Source organism: Saccopteryx bilineata, chromosome 8 (genome assembly GCF_036850765.1).
Source record: "Saccopteryx bilineata isolate mSacBil1 chromosome 8, mSacBil1_pri_phased_curated, whole genome shotgun sequence".
Taxonomy (NCBI): Eukaryota; Metazoa; Chordata; class Mammalia; order Chiroptera; family Emballonuridae; genus Saccopteryx; species Saccopteryx bilineata.
The window spans coordinates 27,245,417-27,264,108 of NC_089497.1; the positions used below are offsets into that span (position 1 = coordinate 27,245,417).

The following is an 18,692-nucleotide window of genomic DNA, read 5'->3' on the forward strand; positions in this document are numbered from 1 at the left end:
ATGTGCCTGACCAGGATCCACACTACATGCCCACTAGGGAGCGATGCTCTGCCCATCTGGGGCATTGCTCTGTTTCAACCGGAACCATTTTAGCACCTGAGGTGGAGGCCATGGAGCCATCCTCAGTGCCTGGGCCAACTCCAGTGGAGCCTTGGCTGTGGGAAGGGAACAGAGAGATAGAAAGGAGAGGGGGAGGGGTGGAGAAGCAGATGGGCACTTCTCCTGTGTACCCTGGCCAGGAATCGAACCCGGGACATTCCACATGCCGGGCCAATGCTCTACCACTGAGCCAACTGGCCAGGGCCTATTTTTTTTTTTAAGTAGGAAGTTAGCAATATATGTGTGGCTTGTATGTCTATGCCAAATACCTCTAGAAAGAAAAGTGTGTACTTGCTGTAGTGCATGCATGTGCATGTACATGCACACACATTATGGTTTGGCCTGGGGCTAATCTATTGTTTAAAAGGCTTATAGGAAGCCATAATAGGAAGACAAGGCGTGAGACTACCAGTCTTTTTTTTTATGTATGTGTTGTAAAAATTTGGCACGATAATTATATTGTATATGTAAATTTATATTCTTTATCATTTAGTAATAGAATGTCAATTTCTAGTCTATTCTAGTAACACTTTGAATGAAACTTTGACCATTGTATACAATATCTTTTGATCAAAAGTATTATTTTGATATTTATGTTTTTGTAGAAATTCTAAAAGTATAGATACAATTCATTGATTTGGATTTCTTTTAGTCACATTTTCTCTCACAAGTCTAGGTTTTGACTGTCCTTTTGAGCATTAATATGTATTTATGTATCTATAAGGAGACCTTTTTTTTTTTTTTTGCCACTTTCTGTCAGCCCTCAAATATAGATGCAGCCAAACCAACTTACACCTTCCTGCAGAAGCAAAGTAGTGGTTGCTACTCACTTTCTATTACATCTAACCCAGATGAAGAATGGCAAGAAGTCAGACACAGTGGACCTATTAAGACGTATGTACTGTGTCATGTCCCGTTTGTAATTGGTGGGCACACTAGTAGTGTTCTTCATGTTGCTGATTTTAAGTAGTTTCTCTTTTCAAATGTTTTAAGTTTTACTTTCACTTTATTAAGAAAACAGTTGGGTGCCATTTTATTTAGTTTTATGTTAATAAGACAGAAATAGCAGCCAAACTGTCAAATTTGGTAAGATTAAAGCATTTGTTGAGAATATTTGAATAGCTATATATGATTTTTAAGATTATATATCTTATATCTGAATGTCTAATAGGAAAAATTGAAATTGTTTACTGAGTGTGCCTCGATTTAAGGTACATTGGCATTGACCAGAACTTCTCTTTCAGAAATTGCTTCTTTGTTTATATTTCATCTTTTATATGTCATCTCATGGTGGGAAGGCAGAATAGAGAGTCTGCATATTTGTGGGTGATTTCATTCTTCTATGTGATTCCTTTTCTCTATTTTAGAAGAAGAAAACACATGAAAACACTGGATAGGAAAATAGCCTTTAATAAAATAGAACCTATCATATTAGCATTTAAAATGTTCACATATTCTTTTCTGGATTTAGGTTTCATGGTTGTCAAGATTAAATCTATTACAGATGGCTTTTATCTTCTTGTATCTTTCTGGTTCAAGAAGTACATATTATATCTTCATTATTGACTACATTTGTACTCTATTCCAAGATTATAGCCAAGAATTCACAACTGGTCTTATTTCTGAGCTTTAAGAGAGGTGCCAGAAGAAGATAACCTAATAAGTTGTCATCTGTTTTCTCCATCTTTTTGGTTGTGTTCTAATTGTTCATTTCCTTTATGTTCTTGTAAGTTTTACATTGTAAGCACTTTATTATGGGAAACGGGCCTCCTAAACCTCCCATGTTATTTCTTTACTACCTGCTGCTGGTTTACACTAGCCACCACTACAGCCTAGTTTTTGATTGCTGGCTTTTCTGAATAGAAAGGAACTAGGAATTTGAGTAGGGGGTTTACTTATAGTTGGAAAGTAGAGCATGGGAAAATCTATGAGTTATCACATCCTTTTGTCAGAAGTTAAAAATTTTGCAGAAGAAAAATATCCTCTATGGTATTGTAACTGATTGTGAGGTAATAACCTATTGATTTGGCAAATATTAAGACTAGCCCACATGAGAAAGTTTGGAAGTGGATATTCAATGAGTTTACCATAAGTAGCTTGTGAAAATGAAGGAAGGAAAATATACTTGCTTGTTGGATATTTTTCTATGTATTTTAGTTATTGAATACTACTGCCCTGTTATTGTACAATATAAGCAATCTTTTTGATACTAGAATTTTCAATACCAATATACTTTATTTTTACTTTCTTAGGTTGATTGTATATCCTCCACCACCTACTAAGGGGGGATTAGGAGTAACTAATGAAGATCTAGAATGCTTAGAAGAAGGGGAGTTTCTTAATGATGTAATTATTGATTTCTACCTTAAGTAAGTACAATGCTAAATGACTTCTCATTTGTTTTATAGGTTTTGATATAAATTTTAATGTAAATGTCTTTATATCTGAAGTATTTATCTCTAGGTTAAAGTTACCTACTAAGATTTCAGATTTGAAAAGTTTTTGCCTACCAAGATTTTCTAAACTTGACTAATCCAGTTTTATTCCTCTACTTTCAGTAGATGTTATATACTTCAGAAGAGCTACTGGTTTTTGTTTGTTTTAGTTTTTGTTGTTGATTTACTCTTTGACTATTATTGTGGTGAAGGTAGTACTTACATAATTACAAATCACTTTGGGAATTAATTGAAAAGAAGAACTCTGTAATTTTCTATTATATCTTTAAACACAGTAAGAGCTAACAGTTATTTTAAAAATCCATATCACTATTCCATTAAAAAGTTATTTTTAGATTTTTATATAGCCAAACTGAAGGAATAGATAGGAAGGAATGCAAAGGTAGTTTGTTTCTGGTCTTCCTTTTGTACTGTATTCCTAGACCTATATTTCCAGTACTTCTTTGAGATGTCTTTATTTCACTGAAACCCTCTCAAACTAAATTTGTTGTTATTTTACCTAAGCCCTATTGTTTTACTGATAAACCAATACTCATTCCAGTCACTCAGGCCCCAAATCTCACACTATTATACTCTTTATTTTAGACTTATATTTCTACTCTTTATTTTCAGAGAGGAGTCTAACTTTATTTATTTAATTTTATTTTTTAATTTTTTTAGTGAAAGGAGGGGAGGCAGAGACAGACCCTGCATGCACCCTGACTGGGATCCACCCAGCAAGCCCACTAGGGGGCAATGTTCTGCTTATGTGGGGTTGTTGCTCTGTTCCTCAACAACTGAGCTCTTCTTAGCACCTGAGGCAGAGGCCATGGAGCCATCACTAGCTTCTGTGGCCAACTCGCTTTAATTGAACCATGGCTGCAGGAGAGAAAGCGAGAGCGAGAGCGAGAGCAAGAGAGAGAGAGAGAGAGAGAGAGAGAGAGAGAGAGAGAGAGAGAGAAGGGATGGGGAGAGGTGGAGAAGCAGATGGGTGCTTCTCCTGTGTGCCCTGATCAGGAATTGAACCTGGGAAATCCATACGCTGGGCTGATCATGCTCTACCACTGAGGCAACTGGCCAGGGCCTAACTTGATCTTTTAAACTACTTTCTGTTTATTTTTAAAATTGTTAACTAACTTTCAAGTAGTAAAGTGTACAGCTAATGAATGTTCACAGGTTGTGTACTCATGTAATCATTATTCAGATTGTTATTGAAACAAGCTGAGGTTTGAGTTGCCCATCTCTGCTGTTACAGAACCCAGGTCCGAGTGGTATAAAAATGTCTTTTATTCAGATTGCCAGCAAACTGGGAAAGCAGGGAACCTAGAATGCATCAAATCCTGCATTACACTTTCACGGTGCTGACTACTTTTATAGGGTTCAAGGGCTAAAGTAAGGGGTAAAGTCCATGCAGTTAGTAACATAACAATGTGTAGTGGGGGTTCAGTGACAGGAATGTCTCCCTGGCAAGTTTTTCTGATGTTAACACTGGTCCAATTAGTGTGAGCCCATTTGATACCCTTTGCAAATCTGCAAGACAGTAGGGTCAGGTGTTTCTGAGGAACAGCGGGGGCCTGGCACCTCTGAGACCATCTGTCTCTGGGAATTATCTGTGAAAGAGGCTCCGATATTTCTTGGGAGACAAAGTAAAGAATTAATATTGGTGAATTGTTTCTTTTTTTTTCTTTCTTTTTTATTAAGTGAGAGGTGGGGGAGGCAGAGAGACAGACTCCTGCATGTTGCCCCGACCAGAATCCACCCGGCAAGCTCCTACTGGGGCAATGCTCTGCCCATCTGGGGCTGCTGCTCTGTTGCTCAGCAACTAAGCCATTTTAGCGCCTTAGGTAAGGCTATGGAGCCATCCTTAGATCCTGGGACCAACTTGTTCATTGCTGCCATGGCTGTGGAAGTGGGGGAGAGAGAGAGAGAGAAAGAAAGAGAGAGAAAGGAGAAGGGGAGGGTTGGAGAAGCACATAGTTGCTTCTCTTGTGTGCCTTGACAGGGAATAGAACCAGGGACTCCCACATGCTAGGCCCACGCTCTACTTCTGAGCCAACTGGACAGGGCTCGATGAACTGTTTCTGATGAATTTTTAGGGCCTTAACTTTTCAGAGGAAATTTTCTGAGTAGACTTTTACAAACAACTATTATGATTTAAACTCTTCTAATCTTCAGGTCCCTCCCTGGTATAAGTTTCTAAAGGGGTTGTTCCAGACCTTTCTACAAAGATAAACTTCCAGCTGTATTTCAAATGGGAAGGCCAGGGAGTCACCAAGAAAGAACAGCAAGCTGATTAACTATTACCTAACCCCTATTGATCACAATGAAGAGCTACTTTTTTTTTTTTTTTTTTTTTAGATTTTATTTATTGATTTTTAGAGAGGAGGGAAGAGAGAGAGAAGAATAGAAGAGAGAAAGAGAAGGAGAGTGAGAAAGGGGAGGAGAAGCAGGAAACATCTACTCATAGTTGCTTCCTATATGTGCCGTGATCTGGCAAGCACAGGGATTTGAACCGGCAACCTCAGTGTTCCAGGTCAACACTTTATTCACTGCACCATCACAAGTCAGGCTAAAAGCTGTTCTTACTGAAGCTCTAAATTTCTAACTTTTGAGCTTCTTATCAAAATCAAGTATTCTTTGTATCTCCTTCCGTGTAGTATATCCTTTTTATAACCACATTATAAAAAACTTTGTGTTAATAAAGGCCATTTTTGAACCTGCATAAACATTAGTAGCAGACTTCTTCAGTCATGAAGGGCTTAATTATTAAATAATTAGATTATAACCTTATTTTAAAGAGTTTTACTATAGAAGTAGATCAAGAATTTAGAGATTAGTCATGTCTCAGTTATTAAAATTTTTCTAAATTTATTTAGGAATGTCATTTTCAGCTTTATATTTGATTGTATGATTATGTGGTTAATATTTCCTTCTATCCTCATTTCTCTTGATTGTAGCTATATGGGGGGAGCTTTTTTCCCCCCTTCTTTTGTGTCTGTAGTGTAAATATGGTACTCAACACATGTTGGGAATTTGATAAATATTTCTTAAGTAAATAAATGAATAAGTGAGCAATTTCTGCTTTAAATAGTCTTAATTTAGGTAGTAACTATGGAACAAAAAGACCTAAAATCAGAACAACTTGCAAATTGCTTTGAATTTAATTGGATAGAAAAATGAAGATTTCTAGAACACATAAGATAATTGGGGAAGAACACATAACATCTAAAAATAACTTAATTTTCTGGTCTTGCTACTTTTCCAGGTATCTTATATTGGAGAAGGCATCAGATGAACTTGTTGAACGAAGTCACATTTTTAGTAGCTTTTTCTATAAATGCTTGACGAGAAAGGAAAATAACTTAACAGAAGATAATCCAAATCTTTCGTAAGTCAGTCTCCCAATGTACTTAATTAAGCTTTGAGAGGGAAATATACCGTTTTGATGTTCTTAATGAAATAACTTTGTGTGGTATTGTCTTGAGTGAGCAGTATTACCACTTGTGTAGGTCCTGGGTCTCTTTGCTCAACATTTCTCACCCTTTCGTGGTATTGTTCTCTAACACACATAGGCATGCATTTCCAATTGCATGTCCTTTGAGGGACTGGAAGTTGGAAGATAAAGAAGGTAGAAGCTAGGTTAATTGTTTCTTACCATCTGCCTTGGGCAGTAATTCTGGCAGTTTTTTTTTCTAAAGTATAACCTCCATGAGGTCAGCGATTTCAATTATCTTATTTTCTACTCTGTCCCCAGTGCCTTCTGCTCAGTGCTTAGAACATACAAGTAACTCAAAGTAAAAGATAAATAATAGTGTATATTATTGAATGGAGAGAGGGCTGTTACATATTTAAATGAGGATTTTCTACACAGGAGTTGAGATTAAGTTGTGGCTCACATATTCTCTCCTATTCTCCCATCCATATGTAACATATTCCCAATTAAATAAAGTTAGCACAATCAAGAAATCTACCAAACACTAAGATAACAAAACAAAACTAGGTAAGTATACTTATGATTTTCAAATGGAAAATTAACAGACTGTGCACTAGTGGAAAGCAATTGTTTATAATCTTGTAATGTTTGGGTCATTCTGAAATAAGAAAATTCCGTAATATGACTCCTGATTATTTTATGAAGTTAGTCTTCCACATAGTGTTAATTCCTACTACAGTACGTACATCGTTTAGCCTGTTCTGGATCCCATCTTATTCCTCATTCTACCCCTGTAAGTTTGGTTAGTTAGGCCGATGAGCAGGCATCAGGCAAGAGAAGTCTGTTTCCTATTGGTATATAAATCTGTAAGAATGTCATGATTTGTTTAATTCTCAGCATAAAAAGAGGTTCTTCAAGAGACTGATTTCTGATCCAGAAGTCACATACTACCTCCTTTACGCCAAAGTTAAATGCCACCCCCTTCCTAAAATTATTTTATCTATTTATTATTTTCTATTTTAAAATTTATTTGAGGGAGAGAGAGAGAAAGAGAGAGACAGAGAGAGAGAGAGAGAGAGAGAGATTTGTTGTTTCACTTATTTATGGATTCATTGGTTGATTCTTGTATGTGCCCTAATTGGGGATTGAACTCTCAACCTTGTCATATTGAGACAACACTCTAACCAACTGAGCTAACCAGCCAGGGTTCTAAAATTACTTTTTGACATCCAAACTTGGTTTGATATCTTTCTTCCTTAACTTCCCTGATGATATAAAGAAAGAAATTATTATTTGTTTTTTTTTTGTGTGTTTCCTGACTCTTTTGTAGGTGGCTTTCCTAGATGCTATAAAGCAATTTCTTATAACACTTGCATTTTTTGTTATTTCTTGTTTTTTGCCCTGTCCGCAGTTTTAAATAAATTCCTTTAGGGCAGTGGGGGTGATTTTCATTATTTGTTCATAGGAACCTAATAAATATTTGTTGAAAAATATAATAAAAGATAGACAAATGGTGGCTATACTTACTCATTGTTCTCTAGTTTGTTTATATATGAAATGAAGAGAGATGTTTCATCTTTAAAAATCTAAGAATATATGCCTCCTTCTTTCTCTTCCATTATGTTTCAGAACATCTCCCTTATTCACAGATATAACATTTAGGCAATGCTGTAAAGGCTTAATAATAATAATTTACATCATGCCCAGAGGGAACTAAAAAGGATAATTAGGGTATGGATGTTCATATTCAGTTGTTGTGCCACTGTTGGAATCTACAAAACATTTTATAAATTGTTGCTTTTTTTCTGTCTATTATATTACTTATAAATAGTGATCAGATTTAAGAATACCCAGGAGTTAATAAAAGGAGATAATTTTCTAGTATGTTATATATTATATATCTTGACTAGGAATGTTAAAGAAACTAAACCTAGCAATTTTCAGTTATAAAAATGACTCTTGAAATCCTTATCTTTAATTTTTAATTTTTTATATATCAAATATATCTATCTTTCGTATTTACAGAATGGCACAAAAAAGACATAAAAGGGTAAGAAGATGGACTCGTCACATAAACATCTTTAATAAGGATTACATCTTTGTGCCTGTAAACGAGTCGTGAGTATTTCAGATTATTTTAAAACAAAATTTTAAATTTTGTTTCCAATAACCAGGTGGTGGTGCAGTGGATAGAGTGTCGGACTGGGATACAGAGGACCCAGGTTTGAGACCCCAAGGTCGCCAGCTTGAGTGCAGGCTCATCTGATTTGAGCAAAGCTTACCAGCTTGAGTCCAAGGTTGCTGGCTTGAGCAAGGGGTTACTCGATCTGCTGAAGGCCCACGGTCAAGGCACATATGAGAGCAATCAATGAACACCTAAGGTGTTGCAATGAAAAACTAATGATTGATGCTTCTCATCTCTCTCCATTTCTGTCTGTCTGTCTCTATCTATCCCTCTCTCTGTCTCTGTAAAAAAAAAAAAAGAATTGGAGAGAGTATAGAAAAACATATTTTGGACATTTTTAGATTAGTAATCAGTAAACTGTGTGGATACATAAATCCCAGATATTATTATAAATCTTTTTCTAAAGATATAGCTAAAACAATGAGTTATTTATCTTGGATTTTGGTTTGACAGTGGTTATATTATAAATATAGTGAAGAAAAATGACATATCCACAAGACTGGAATGACTGAGACATTGAATTTTTTTGGACTCAAGAAAAGATTTTCTAAATAAAAGATCAAAAGGTTTTAGGGTGAATCTTAAAATATTTAAGAGAATAAGCTGTTCAAGCACTGATAGAAAAACGGTGATTCTATAAGTTTGTTTATTAAAGTGAATCCACAACAGAAAACACTGACTATATGAATGTAAATAAGTTTGAATTACTCAGATGTTATCTTAAGTAGTCTTTTTTTTTTTTTTTTTTGTATTTTTCTGAAGTGAGAAGCAGGGAGGCAGAGAGACAGACTCTTGCATGCACCTGACCAGGATCCACCCGGCATACCCACCGGGGGGCGATGCTCTGCCCATCTGAGGCGTTGCTCTGTTACAACCGGAGTCATTCTGGCACCTGAGGTGGAGGCCATGGAGCCATCCTCAGTGCCCGGGCCAACCCTGCTCCAATGGAGCCGTGGCTGCGGGAGAAAATGAGAGAGAGAGGAAGGAGTGGGGGAGGGGTGGAGAAGCAGATGGTCGCTTCTCCTGTGTGCCCTGGCCGGGAATTGAGACCTGGATGTCCACACTCCAGACTGACAATCTATCACTGAGCCAACCAGCCAGGGCCTCTTAAGCAGTCTTCTTATTTAATTAGTTTTAGAATGTGTGCTCTATATCAGTGGTTCCCAACCCCCAGACCGCAGACTGGTATCGGTCCGTGGGCCATTTGGTACCGGTCTGCAGAGAAAGAATAAATAACTTACATTATTTCTGTTTTATTTATATTTAAGTCTGAACAATGTTTTATTTAAAAAAATGACCAGATTCCCTCTGTTACAACTGTCTGAGACTCACTCTTGACACTTCTCTTGGCCACGTGATACATTTATCCGTCCTACCCTAAAGGCTGGTCTGTGAAAATATTTTCTGACATTAAACCGTGGCCCAAAAAAGGTTGGGGACCACTGCTCTAAATTATATCAGATATTATAGTTGACTTCTTTAAAATTGATACAAAGTTTGTCATACCACTTTCTTAGCTATATCTGTAGACCATATTCTTCTGCATTGTTTAGATTTTGTGTTAAGATTGTATATCTTTTTTAATAGGTCTCACTGGTATCTTGCAGTCATTTGTTTTCCATGGTTAGAAGAAGTTGTTTATGAAGATTTTCCACAAACCATATCCCAGCAATCCCAGGCTCAGCAATCCCAGCACAACAAAACGATAGGTGATAAACTTAATAATGTAAATGGTGTTTTTAATCATGACAACAGTGAAATGATTATAGGGAATAGTGTGATGTTAAAAGGTGCATAGTTCTTTATTATCATTAAATTTATTTGAATAATAAGAAATCTGAAATTTTCATGATAGATGCCCATCCTCATATATAGACAAAATGTAATTCTTGTTATGCTGTTATATACTGTTATATCAAGGTTCATCATAGCACTTTTTATAGAATAATCTTGCTTTTATGACTGAGAAACCATGCCATGGATCTTCGCATAGCTTGAAATCCCCCCCCCCTTTTATTAAATATAAAGTAGCACAATTCTTGTTGACACGAGTGATTTGGCTAGGTAATATTGAGTCTCTTATAAATTCTTCCATGTTTTTTCTGATGCTGCATTCCTAGTCTTAATTAAGAAAGCAAATAAGCCTACTTTCTTTGAAGAAGAAAAATCAAAATTGTGTGTTTTTTTATAGCTATAGCCAGAGAAGCAAGCAAAATTAATAATAGCCATTATAATCAATATTGCCTAAACCTGGGGGGGGGGGTAAATCTGATAAAACTGATTATTTTTAATTTTTTCTAATTGTCTCTGCTTCTAAAGTGTGCTTTTGCAACACTATGATCATAGTTTAAAGGAACTCTCACTAGGCAAATTGATACTCCTCCACATTAAAATGGCAGACATTTTGATTAGTGATCCATCTTTGAAGATTGTCTTTTCAGAGAAAACAGGCCTGCTGACTGGTATTTCAGGTTTTGGCTCTGGTGTTTATATCTTGTCTGATAATAGCTGACCATTGTCACTTTTATCCATTAAATTGAATTTTGTTTATAACATTAACCATGAAAAAAATTGAATAGATCCCAGGTAATTTTTTTCCCCTTTAAATACTATGTGTATACAAAATAGAATTTAAGCTTATCTAAATACTTCGTATTAGACATAAAGACTCATAACTGCTCTGTTATCTCTAACTAGATAATGATCTATGTGCTACTTCAGCACTACCCACGGGTACAGTGAATTCCCAAGTAAGTATGTTCTTTATAGATAGAAAGGAGGAAAATGCATGCCTCTGTATAAAATAGAATAGCCAGGTGGGCTAGCATGGACATTAGTTGCCTATAATTAAATTTTGCTGCTTTATGATTCTTTGGATTTTGGGGGGTAGAAAAGAGAACACGAGAAGTTATCATTCCTTTTGCATCTATTTAACTTACTTTAACTCCCTAGGTTTGTTTAGATGGTAGTTTATCTGATCATCTTCATTGACTGCTTTTCTAATTTCTGTTGGTCAGATTTACTTTTATTCTTTCTTATGTTAACAATTTTTTGTATTTAGAGTAATTACTAAGTTAAGCAAGCATATTATTTATTTTCTATTTTCTATTGTGAATTGCTGATAAAAATTATTCAAAATAGACTCAGGGTCAATCCACATGACTCCCAAGACTAAGATAGTTTCTGTGAACTTTTCTGTATAAAACCCTCCAAACTAGTATGCATGATCTAGATTCGATGTCTTAATTGATCTAAGGTAGCCATCTAATGAATTTTGTGAACATATAATAGCAGCAGTCTCCCTGGCATTGTCATGTCTTTGTTTTTACTGGTATAGGGTAGGCTTACAGAAGGTGGTCCTTTTCTGCAGGATTGGAAAGTTCCTTCTTGCTTCTAGAGCCGGGTTCCCCAGATTGGGTTCTTTAGAATACTTGTTCTAAGACATAGTTTATAATGAAAAAGGTCAGTTAAGTTGGGTAAACCCTGTGTGCTATTTCAGTCTTTTTTTTTTTTCTTACAATTTTTTAAAATTTAATTTATTGTGTTTACATAGGTTCTAGTGTTGCCCTGAATGCATCCTCCCTCCCCCTTATTCCCCTCCACAACCCCTTGTCCCCTTCCCAGTATCGCCCTCCCCCCTTCCCTTCAGGTTTATCCCATCCTATCATCTCTTTTCCCTCTGTCCTCTTTTCCTCTGGTCCCTTTGATCCCCCCTCTGTCTCAGTTCAGTTCCTCAGTTCACATTGTTCATAGGATTTCTCAAAAGAGTGAGGTCATATGATATTTTTCTTTCTCTGCCTGGCTTCTTTCACTTAACATAATAGTTTCCAGGTCCACCCATGTTGTTGCAAAAGGTAATATTTCCTTCTTTTTCATGGCCTTATAGTATTCCACTGTATATATGTACCACAGCTTTCTAATCCACTCGTCCACTGACGGACACTTGATCTGGGCTGTTTCCAGATCTTCGCTATTGTGAACAATGCTGCCATAAACGTGGGAGTGCATTTCTTCTTTTGTAACAGGTCTATGGTGTTCTTGGGGTATATTCCTAAAAGTGGTATAGCTGGGTCAAAAGGCAGTTCGATTTTTAATCTTTTGAGTAATCTCCATACTGTTTTCCACAGTGGCTGCACCAGTCTGCATTCCCACCAGCAGTGCAGGAGGGTTCCCTTTTCTCCACATCCTCGCCAGCATTTATTCTGTGTTATTTTCTTGATGAGCGCCATTCTGACTGGTGTGAGGTGATATCTCATTGTGGTTTTAATTTGCATTTCTCTAATGATTAGTGATGTTGAGCATTTTTTCATATGCCTATTGGCCATCTGTCTGTCCTCTTTGGAGAGTGTCTATTCATTTCTTTTGCCTATTTTTTGATTGGATTGTCTTCCTGGTGTTGAGTTTTACAAGTTCTTTATAAATTTTGGTTGTTAACCCCTATCAGATGTATTGTTGTATATGTTCTCCCATTGTGTGGTTTATCTTTTTATTGTTTTTATTGTCTTTAGCTGTGCAAAAGCTTTTTAGTTTGATATAGTCCCATTTGTTTATCCTGTCTTTTATTTCACTTGCCAGAGGAGATAAATCGGCAAATATATTGCTGCAAGAGATGTCGGAGAGCTTACTGTCTGTTTTCTTCTAAGATGCTTATGGTTTCACAACTTACATTTAAGTCTTTTATACATTTTGAGTTTATTTTTGTGAACGGTGTAAGTTGGTGGTCTAGTTTCACTTTTATGCAGGTAGATGTCCAATTTTCCCAACACCATTTATTAAAGAGGCTGTCTTTACTCCATTGTATGCTCTTACCTCCTTTGTTAAATATCAGTTGTCCATAAAAGTATGGGTTTATTTCTGGATGCTTTATTCTGTTCCATTGATCTATATGCCTGTTCTTATGCCAGTACCAGACTGTTTTGAGTACAATGGCCTTGTAGTATAACTTGATATCAGGAAGTGTGGTACCTCCCGCTTTATTCTTCCTTTTCAAGATTGCTGAGACTCTTCGTGTTCTTTTTTGGTTCCATAAAAATTTTTGGAATATGGCCTGACCAGGCGATGGTGCAGTGGATAGAGCGTCGGACTGGGATGTGGAAGGACCCAGGTTCGAGACCCCGAGGTCGCCGGCTTGAGCGTGGGCTCATCTGGCTTGAGCAAGGCTCACCAGCTTGGACCCAAGGTCGCTGGCTCAAGCAAGGGGTTACTTGGTCTGCTGAAGGCCCACGGTCAAGGCACATATGAAAAAGCAATCAATGAACAACTAAGCTGTCGCAATGTGATTGATGCTTCTCATCTCTCTGTTCCTGTCTGTCTGTCCCTATCTATCCCTCTCTCTGACTGTCTGTCTCTTTTAAAAAAAATAAAAAAAATTGAAATATGTGTTCTATATCTTTGAAGTATATCATTGGTATTTTAATTGGTATTGCATTGAATTTATAAATTGCTTTGGGTAATATAGACATTTTAATGATGTTTATTCTTCCTAACCATGAGCACGGTATATGCTTCCACTTGTTTGTATCTTCCCTGATTTCTTTTATCAATGTTTTATAATTTTCCAAGTACAAGTCTTTAATCTCCTTGGTTAAATTTACTCCTAGGTACTTTTTGGTTTTTGTTGTAATAGTGAAGGGGATTGTCTCTTTAATTTCTCTTTCTGACAGTTCATTGTTGGTGTGTAAAATGCCTCTGATTTCTGTGTATTAATTTTATATCCTGCCACCTTGCTGAATTCATTTATTAGGTCCAGTAGTTTTTTGACTGAGACTTTAAGGCTTTCTATATACAATATCATATCATCTGCAAATAATAATAGTTTTACTTTTTCTTTTCCAATTTGGATGCCTTCTTTTTCTTCTTCTTGTCTGTTTGCTGTGGCTAGGGCTTCCAGAACTATGTTGAATAAGAGTGGTGAAAGGGGGCACCCCTGCCTTGTTCCTGATCTTAAGGGGATTGCTTTTAATTTTGCCCATTGATTATGATGTTGGTTGTGGGTTTGTCATAGATGGTCTTTATCATATTGAGGTATATTCCCTGTATTTCCACTTTGCTGAGCGTTTTGATTATAAATGGGTGGTGGATTTTATCAAATGCTTTTCTGCATCTATTGAAATTATTATGTGGTTTTTCTTTTTTTTGTTTATATGATGTATTACATTGATTGATTTACAAATATTGTTCTATCCTTGCCTCCCCAGAACAAATCCCACTTGATAATGGTGTATGATTTTTTTCATATATTACTCGATCCAATTTGCTAATATTTTGTTGAGGATTTTAGCATTGAAATTCATCAGGGATATTGGCCTATAATCTTTTTTCTTTGTGTTGTGCTTGTCTGGTTTTGGAATTAGAATTATGCTCGCCTCATGAAAGGAGCTTGGAAGTCTTCCTTCCTCTTGAATATTCTGAAATAGTTTGAGAAGGATAGGAGTTAGTTCTTCTTTGAATATTGGGTAGAATTCACCTGTGAAGCCATCTGGCCCAGGGCTTTTGTTTGTTAGGAGTTTTTTGATAACTATTTTGATCTCATTTCTTGTAATTGGTCTGTTTAGGTTTTCTGATTCTTCTGGGTTGATTTTTGAAAGATATGTTTCAAGGAATTTGTCTACTTCACCTAAGTTGTCTAATTTTTTGGCATATAGTTCTTCATAGTATTTTCTTGCACTATTTTATATTTCTGTTGTGTCAGTTGTTATTTCTCCCCTCTCATTTCTAATTTTATTTATTTGAGTCCTCTCTTTTTTTCTTGGTGAGTCTGATAAAGGTTTATTGATCTTGTTTACCCTTTCAAAGAACCAGCTCTTGGTTTCATTGATTCTCTTTATTATTTCTTTAGCCTCTATGTCATTTATTTCTGCTCTGATCTTTATTATTTTCTTCCTTCTACTAGCTCTGGGCTTTACTTGCTGTTCTTTTTCTAGTTCTTTTAGATGCAGGGTCAAGTTGTTTATTTGAACTTTTTCTAGCTTCTTAAGGAATGCCTGTAATTCTATGAGCTTCCCTCTCAGAACTACTTTTGCTGTGTCCCATAAATTTTGAGTTGTGGTATGCTCATTATCATTCATTTCTAGGAATTTTTTAAATTTCTTTTTTGATCTCATTTTTAACCCATTTGTTATTTAATAACATGCTATTTAGTTTCCATGTTTGTTTGAGTATTTTTCAGTTTTTCTGTTGTGGTTGATTTCTAGTTTCATGCCATAGTGATCAGAGAAAGTGCTTGATATAATTTTAATCTTCTTAAATTTGTTGAGACCACTTTTGTGCCTTAACATGTGGTCTATCCTAGAGAATGTACCATGAGCACTTTAAAACAATGTATATTCTGCTGCTTTAGGGTGAAAGGTTCTGCAGATATCTATTAAATCGAGTTGATCTAGTGTGTCCTTTAAGTCTGCTGTTTCTTTGTTAATTTTCTTTGAGTATCTGTCTAGTGATGTTAGTGGGGTATTGAAATCTCCTGCTATTACAGTATTGCTGGTGATCTCGCCCTTTATATCCATCAAAGTCTGCTTTATACATTTAGGTGCTCCTATATTAGGTGCATAGATATTTATAATAGTTATATCTCCCTGTTGGATTGCTCCTTTTATCATTATGTAGTGTCCTTCTTTATCTTTTACTATAGCCTCTATTTTAAAGTTCATTTTGTCTGATCTACGTATTGCTACCCCAGCTTTTTTTTCATTTGTATTTGCATGAAATATTTTTTGCCATCCTTTTACTTTTAGTCTATGTATATCTTTTGTTTTGAGATGTGTCTCTTGTAGACAGCATATGTATGGGTCCTGTTTTCTTATCCACACAGCTACCCTATCTCTTTTGATAGGATCATTTAATCCATTTACATTTTATGTTATTATTGATATGCAGTTGTTTTTTGTCATTTTATTCTTTAAAGCTCTATTCCTCTTTTACTATATTCTTTTTCCTTTTTGTTCTGTTTACAACAGGCCCCTTAACATTTCTTGCAGCATTGGTTTGGTTGTAATGAATTCCTTGAGTTTTTTTGTCTGGGAAGCTTTTTATTTCTCCTTCCATTTTAAACAATAGTTGCTGGATAAAGTAGTCTTTCTTATCAGCTCTTGTTCTGCATTACTTTGAATATTTCTTGCCATTCCCTTCTGGCCTCAAGTGTTTCTGTTGAGAAGTTGGATGTCATCATTATGGGGTCTCCTTTGTAGGTAATAGCCTATTTTTCTCTAGCACCTTTTAATATTTTCTCTTTATCTCTTAGCTTTGGTATTTTAATTATGATGTGTCTTGGTGTAGATTTCTTTGGGTTTCTTTTTAATGGAGTTCTCTGTGGTTCTTGAACTTGTGTGACTTTTTCCTGCATCAGTTTAGGGAAGTTTTCAGCTCTGATTTGATTGAACAAGGTCTCTATTTCTTGTTATTTCTCTTCTTTTTTTACTGAAACCCCTATGATGTGGATGTTGTTTCTTTTTAGTTGACACAGAGTTCTTTTATAGTTTTCCTCAGATTTTTTCAGCCTGCTGCTTTTTCTTTTTGCTGCTTTGCTTTTGTGTTTTCATTTATCTTGTCTTCTAAATTGCTGATTTGATCTTCTGCTTCATCCAGCTTGCTTTTGATTGCTTCTAGTTTAGTCTTTATTTCTGATATATTATTTGTCATGTCTGAATAGTTATTCTTTATTATTTCAATGTCCTTTTTGATGCTTACTATTCTCTTTATTTATGTGTTCATTGTGTCCATCCATTGTTATTCTAAGATTTTTCAGCATTCTAATAATCATTATCTTAAACTCTGCAACCAGTAGTTTGCTCATTTCCATCTCACTCAATTCATTTTCTGGGGGTTTCTCTGTTGATTCATTTGTATTGCACTTCTCTGTCTTCCCATTTTGTCTGTATATACCATCCTCATTTGGGTGTATTATTTATAGAGCTGGCTAAGTCTGTGGTTGGTGTTGTCTGCCTCCAATTTTCAGTTGTGTTATTTCAAGTCTTCTTGGGTTGGCATCAGCTGTTGTTTGTAATCAGCTGTTGGATTTGGCTTTTCTAGTAGAACTGCTTTGAAGTCTTGATTTGTTTGTTTTCTTCTTAGTTTTCTTAACTCTATGGTAATCTTGTATACTGAACTTAGCAGGAGGCTTATTTGAAATTGTATGCAGCAATGCAGTGGGTGTAACCTGAGACTCTGAAGGCGTGACCTGCCAGCTTCTCTCATGGAGACAGGGTGCTTTCTCTGCTTCAGTAGGGGGAGATGTATCTCAAATCTCCATGGAGACCTGAGTTAGTGCCTCTCTTTCCTACTTCCTTTTTTCAGCTGTGTCTTGTTGCACTGATTGGAGCTGGAGAACTTTTTGGTGGTGGGTCACCCAGAACCATTTTAGGCTTGTGCTGTGTGGAGGGATCAACCCCTCCCCCAGTTATGGCCTCCTCTGCACTGAATGAGTCAGCTTCTAAGGTCCTTTCATGCATTCCTCTGCGTATCACTGTCTGTCTCTCTCTCCCCACTTTTCTTTTGGAAGACAAGCCAGCCCTCTCAGCACACCTCATTCCCATGTTCCCAGGCAAGTGGCTGTGAGTGGTACTTTCTGCTCTTCTCCTTGGAATGAGAGCCCTTCTGAGCTCTCAGCCTTACCTCCCCTTTGCTCCTATAAGCAGGGGAGACCCACCGCACCTTGGTGCTCCCTACCAGGTTCAATGTGTCGTCTTCTTTGCTCCTTGGGTTTTGAGACCTGTTCTTGTAGTCCAAAGTTGGTTTTTCACATTGATTGTTCATAAATTAATATGTAATCCAGTTTGGTGGTGTGAGCTGGGAGTCTGTACGTCTGCCTACTCTGCTGCCATCTTGGTATCTTCTTAAATTTTTGAAGTGCAGCAGGAAAATATTTTAAATTCCCATCCCAACTTTCTTATTTCAGTCTTAAGAGATTCACTGTTATATTAGAATAATAAAGATGCTGAGATGTTTTGCTTTAAAGAAATGTTTAAGTTTATTCTATTGTTTCTCAAATTGATCAGCAAAAGAGCCATTCTTTTTCCCTTACTATACATTAATTCTCTGCTTTTCATGCTTCAGAGGGAAGCAATGTGTCTCTACTGACATTTGTTGAAGTAGAGAGTGTATGTTAGCATAGGTTAAATTAACTTGTTCATATTTGCTTAAGATGATAACTCTGAATAGAAGTAATTTAAATTTCAGGTTTTTTAGGACATATTCAAGGTTCATAATTTCTTGGGGCCAAATGTAAAACTGTATAAACTACTGTTTCACCACTATAAGAAAATAATGAATTTTTATAAATGCAATTTGCTCATTTCAGATGATGTAAATAACTCGTACTTGAAATTTTAATTTCAAAGTTGTTTGAAACATTTTAGAGAGTAACCGAATATTAATTTATTCAAGCTAGCTTTAAAAATTATAATAGTCATAAAAATTAATTTTATTTCAGAGTACCGAGATGAATATGTCAATACCAAAGAAAGTGTGTAAAAGGTAGGTACATGCTCTAATAATATTTTCAGATATTTAGTTTCCCTTCATATACAAATATGCACATCTTGAT

The 18,692-nt window shown here is 36.0% G+C and overlaps 2 protein-coding genes across 8 annotated transcripts in view; one reads left to right on the forward strand and one right to left on the reverse strand.

Moving 5' to 3' along the window:
• Positions 1-18,692, reverse strand: part of TRMT10C (tRNA methyltransferase 10C, mitochondrial RNase P subunit) — a 203,696-nt gene that overhangs the window by 160,574 nt on the left and 24,430 nt on the right. The window lies entirely within an intron of this gene.
• SENP7 (SUMO specific peptidase 7) overlaps positions 1-18,692 on the forward strand; it is a 156,227-nt gene that overhangs the window by 130,318 nt on the left and 7,217 nt on the right. For all 7 annotated transcript variants that reach the window (XM_066241676.1, XM_066241675.1, XM_066241678.1 and 4 more), the window contains 7 exons: positions 860-993; positions 2,352-2,468; positions 5,800-5,922; positions 7,993-8,085; positions 9,740-9,861; positions 10,850-10,902; positions 18,579-18,622. In XM_066241676.1, coding sequence (XP_066097773.1) covers positions 860-993; positions 2,352-2,468; positions 5,800-5,922; positions 7,993-8,085; positions 9,740-9,861; positions 10,850-10,902; positions 18,579-18,622 — 686 coding nt within the window. The remainder of the gene's footprint in view (positions 1-859; positions 994-2,351; positions 2,469-5,799; positions 5,923-7,992; positions 8,086-9,739; positions 9,862-10,849; positions 10,903-18,578; positions 18,623-18,692) is intronic.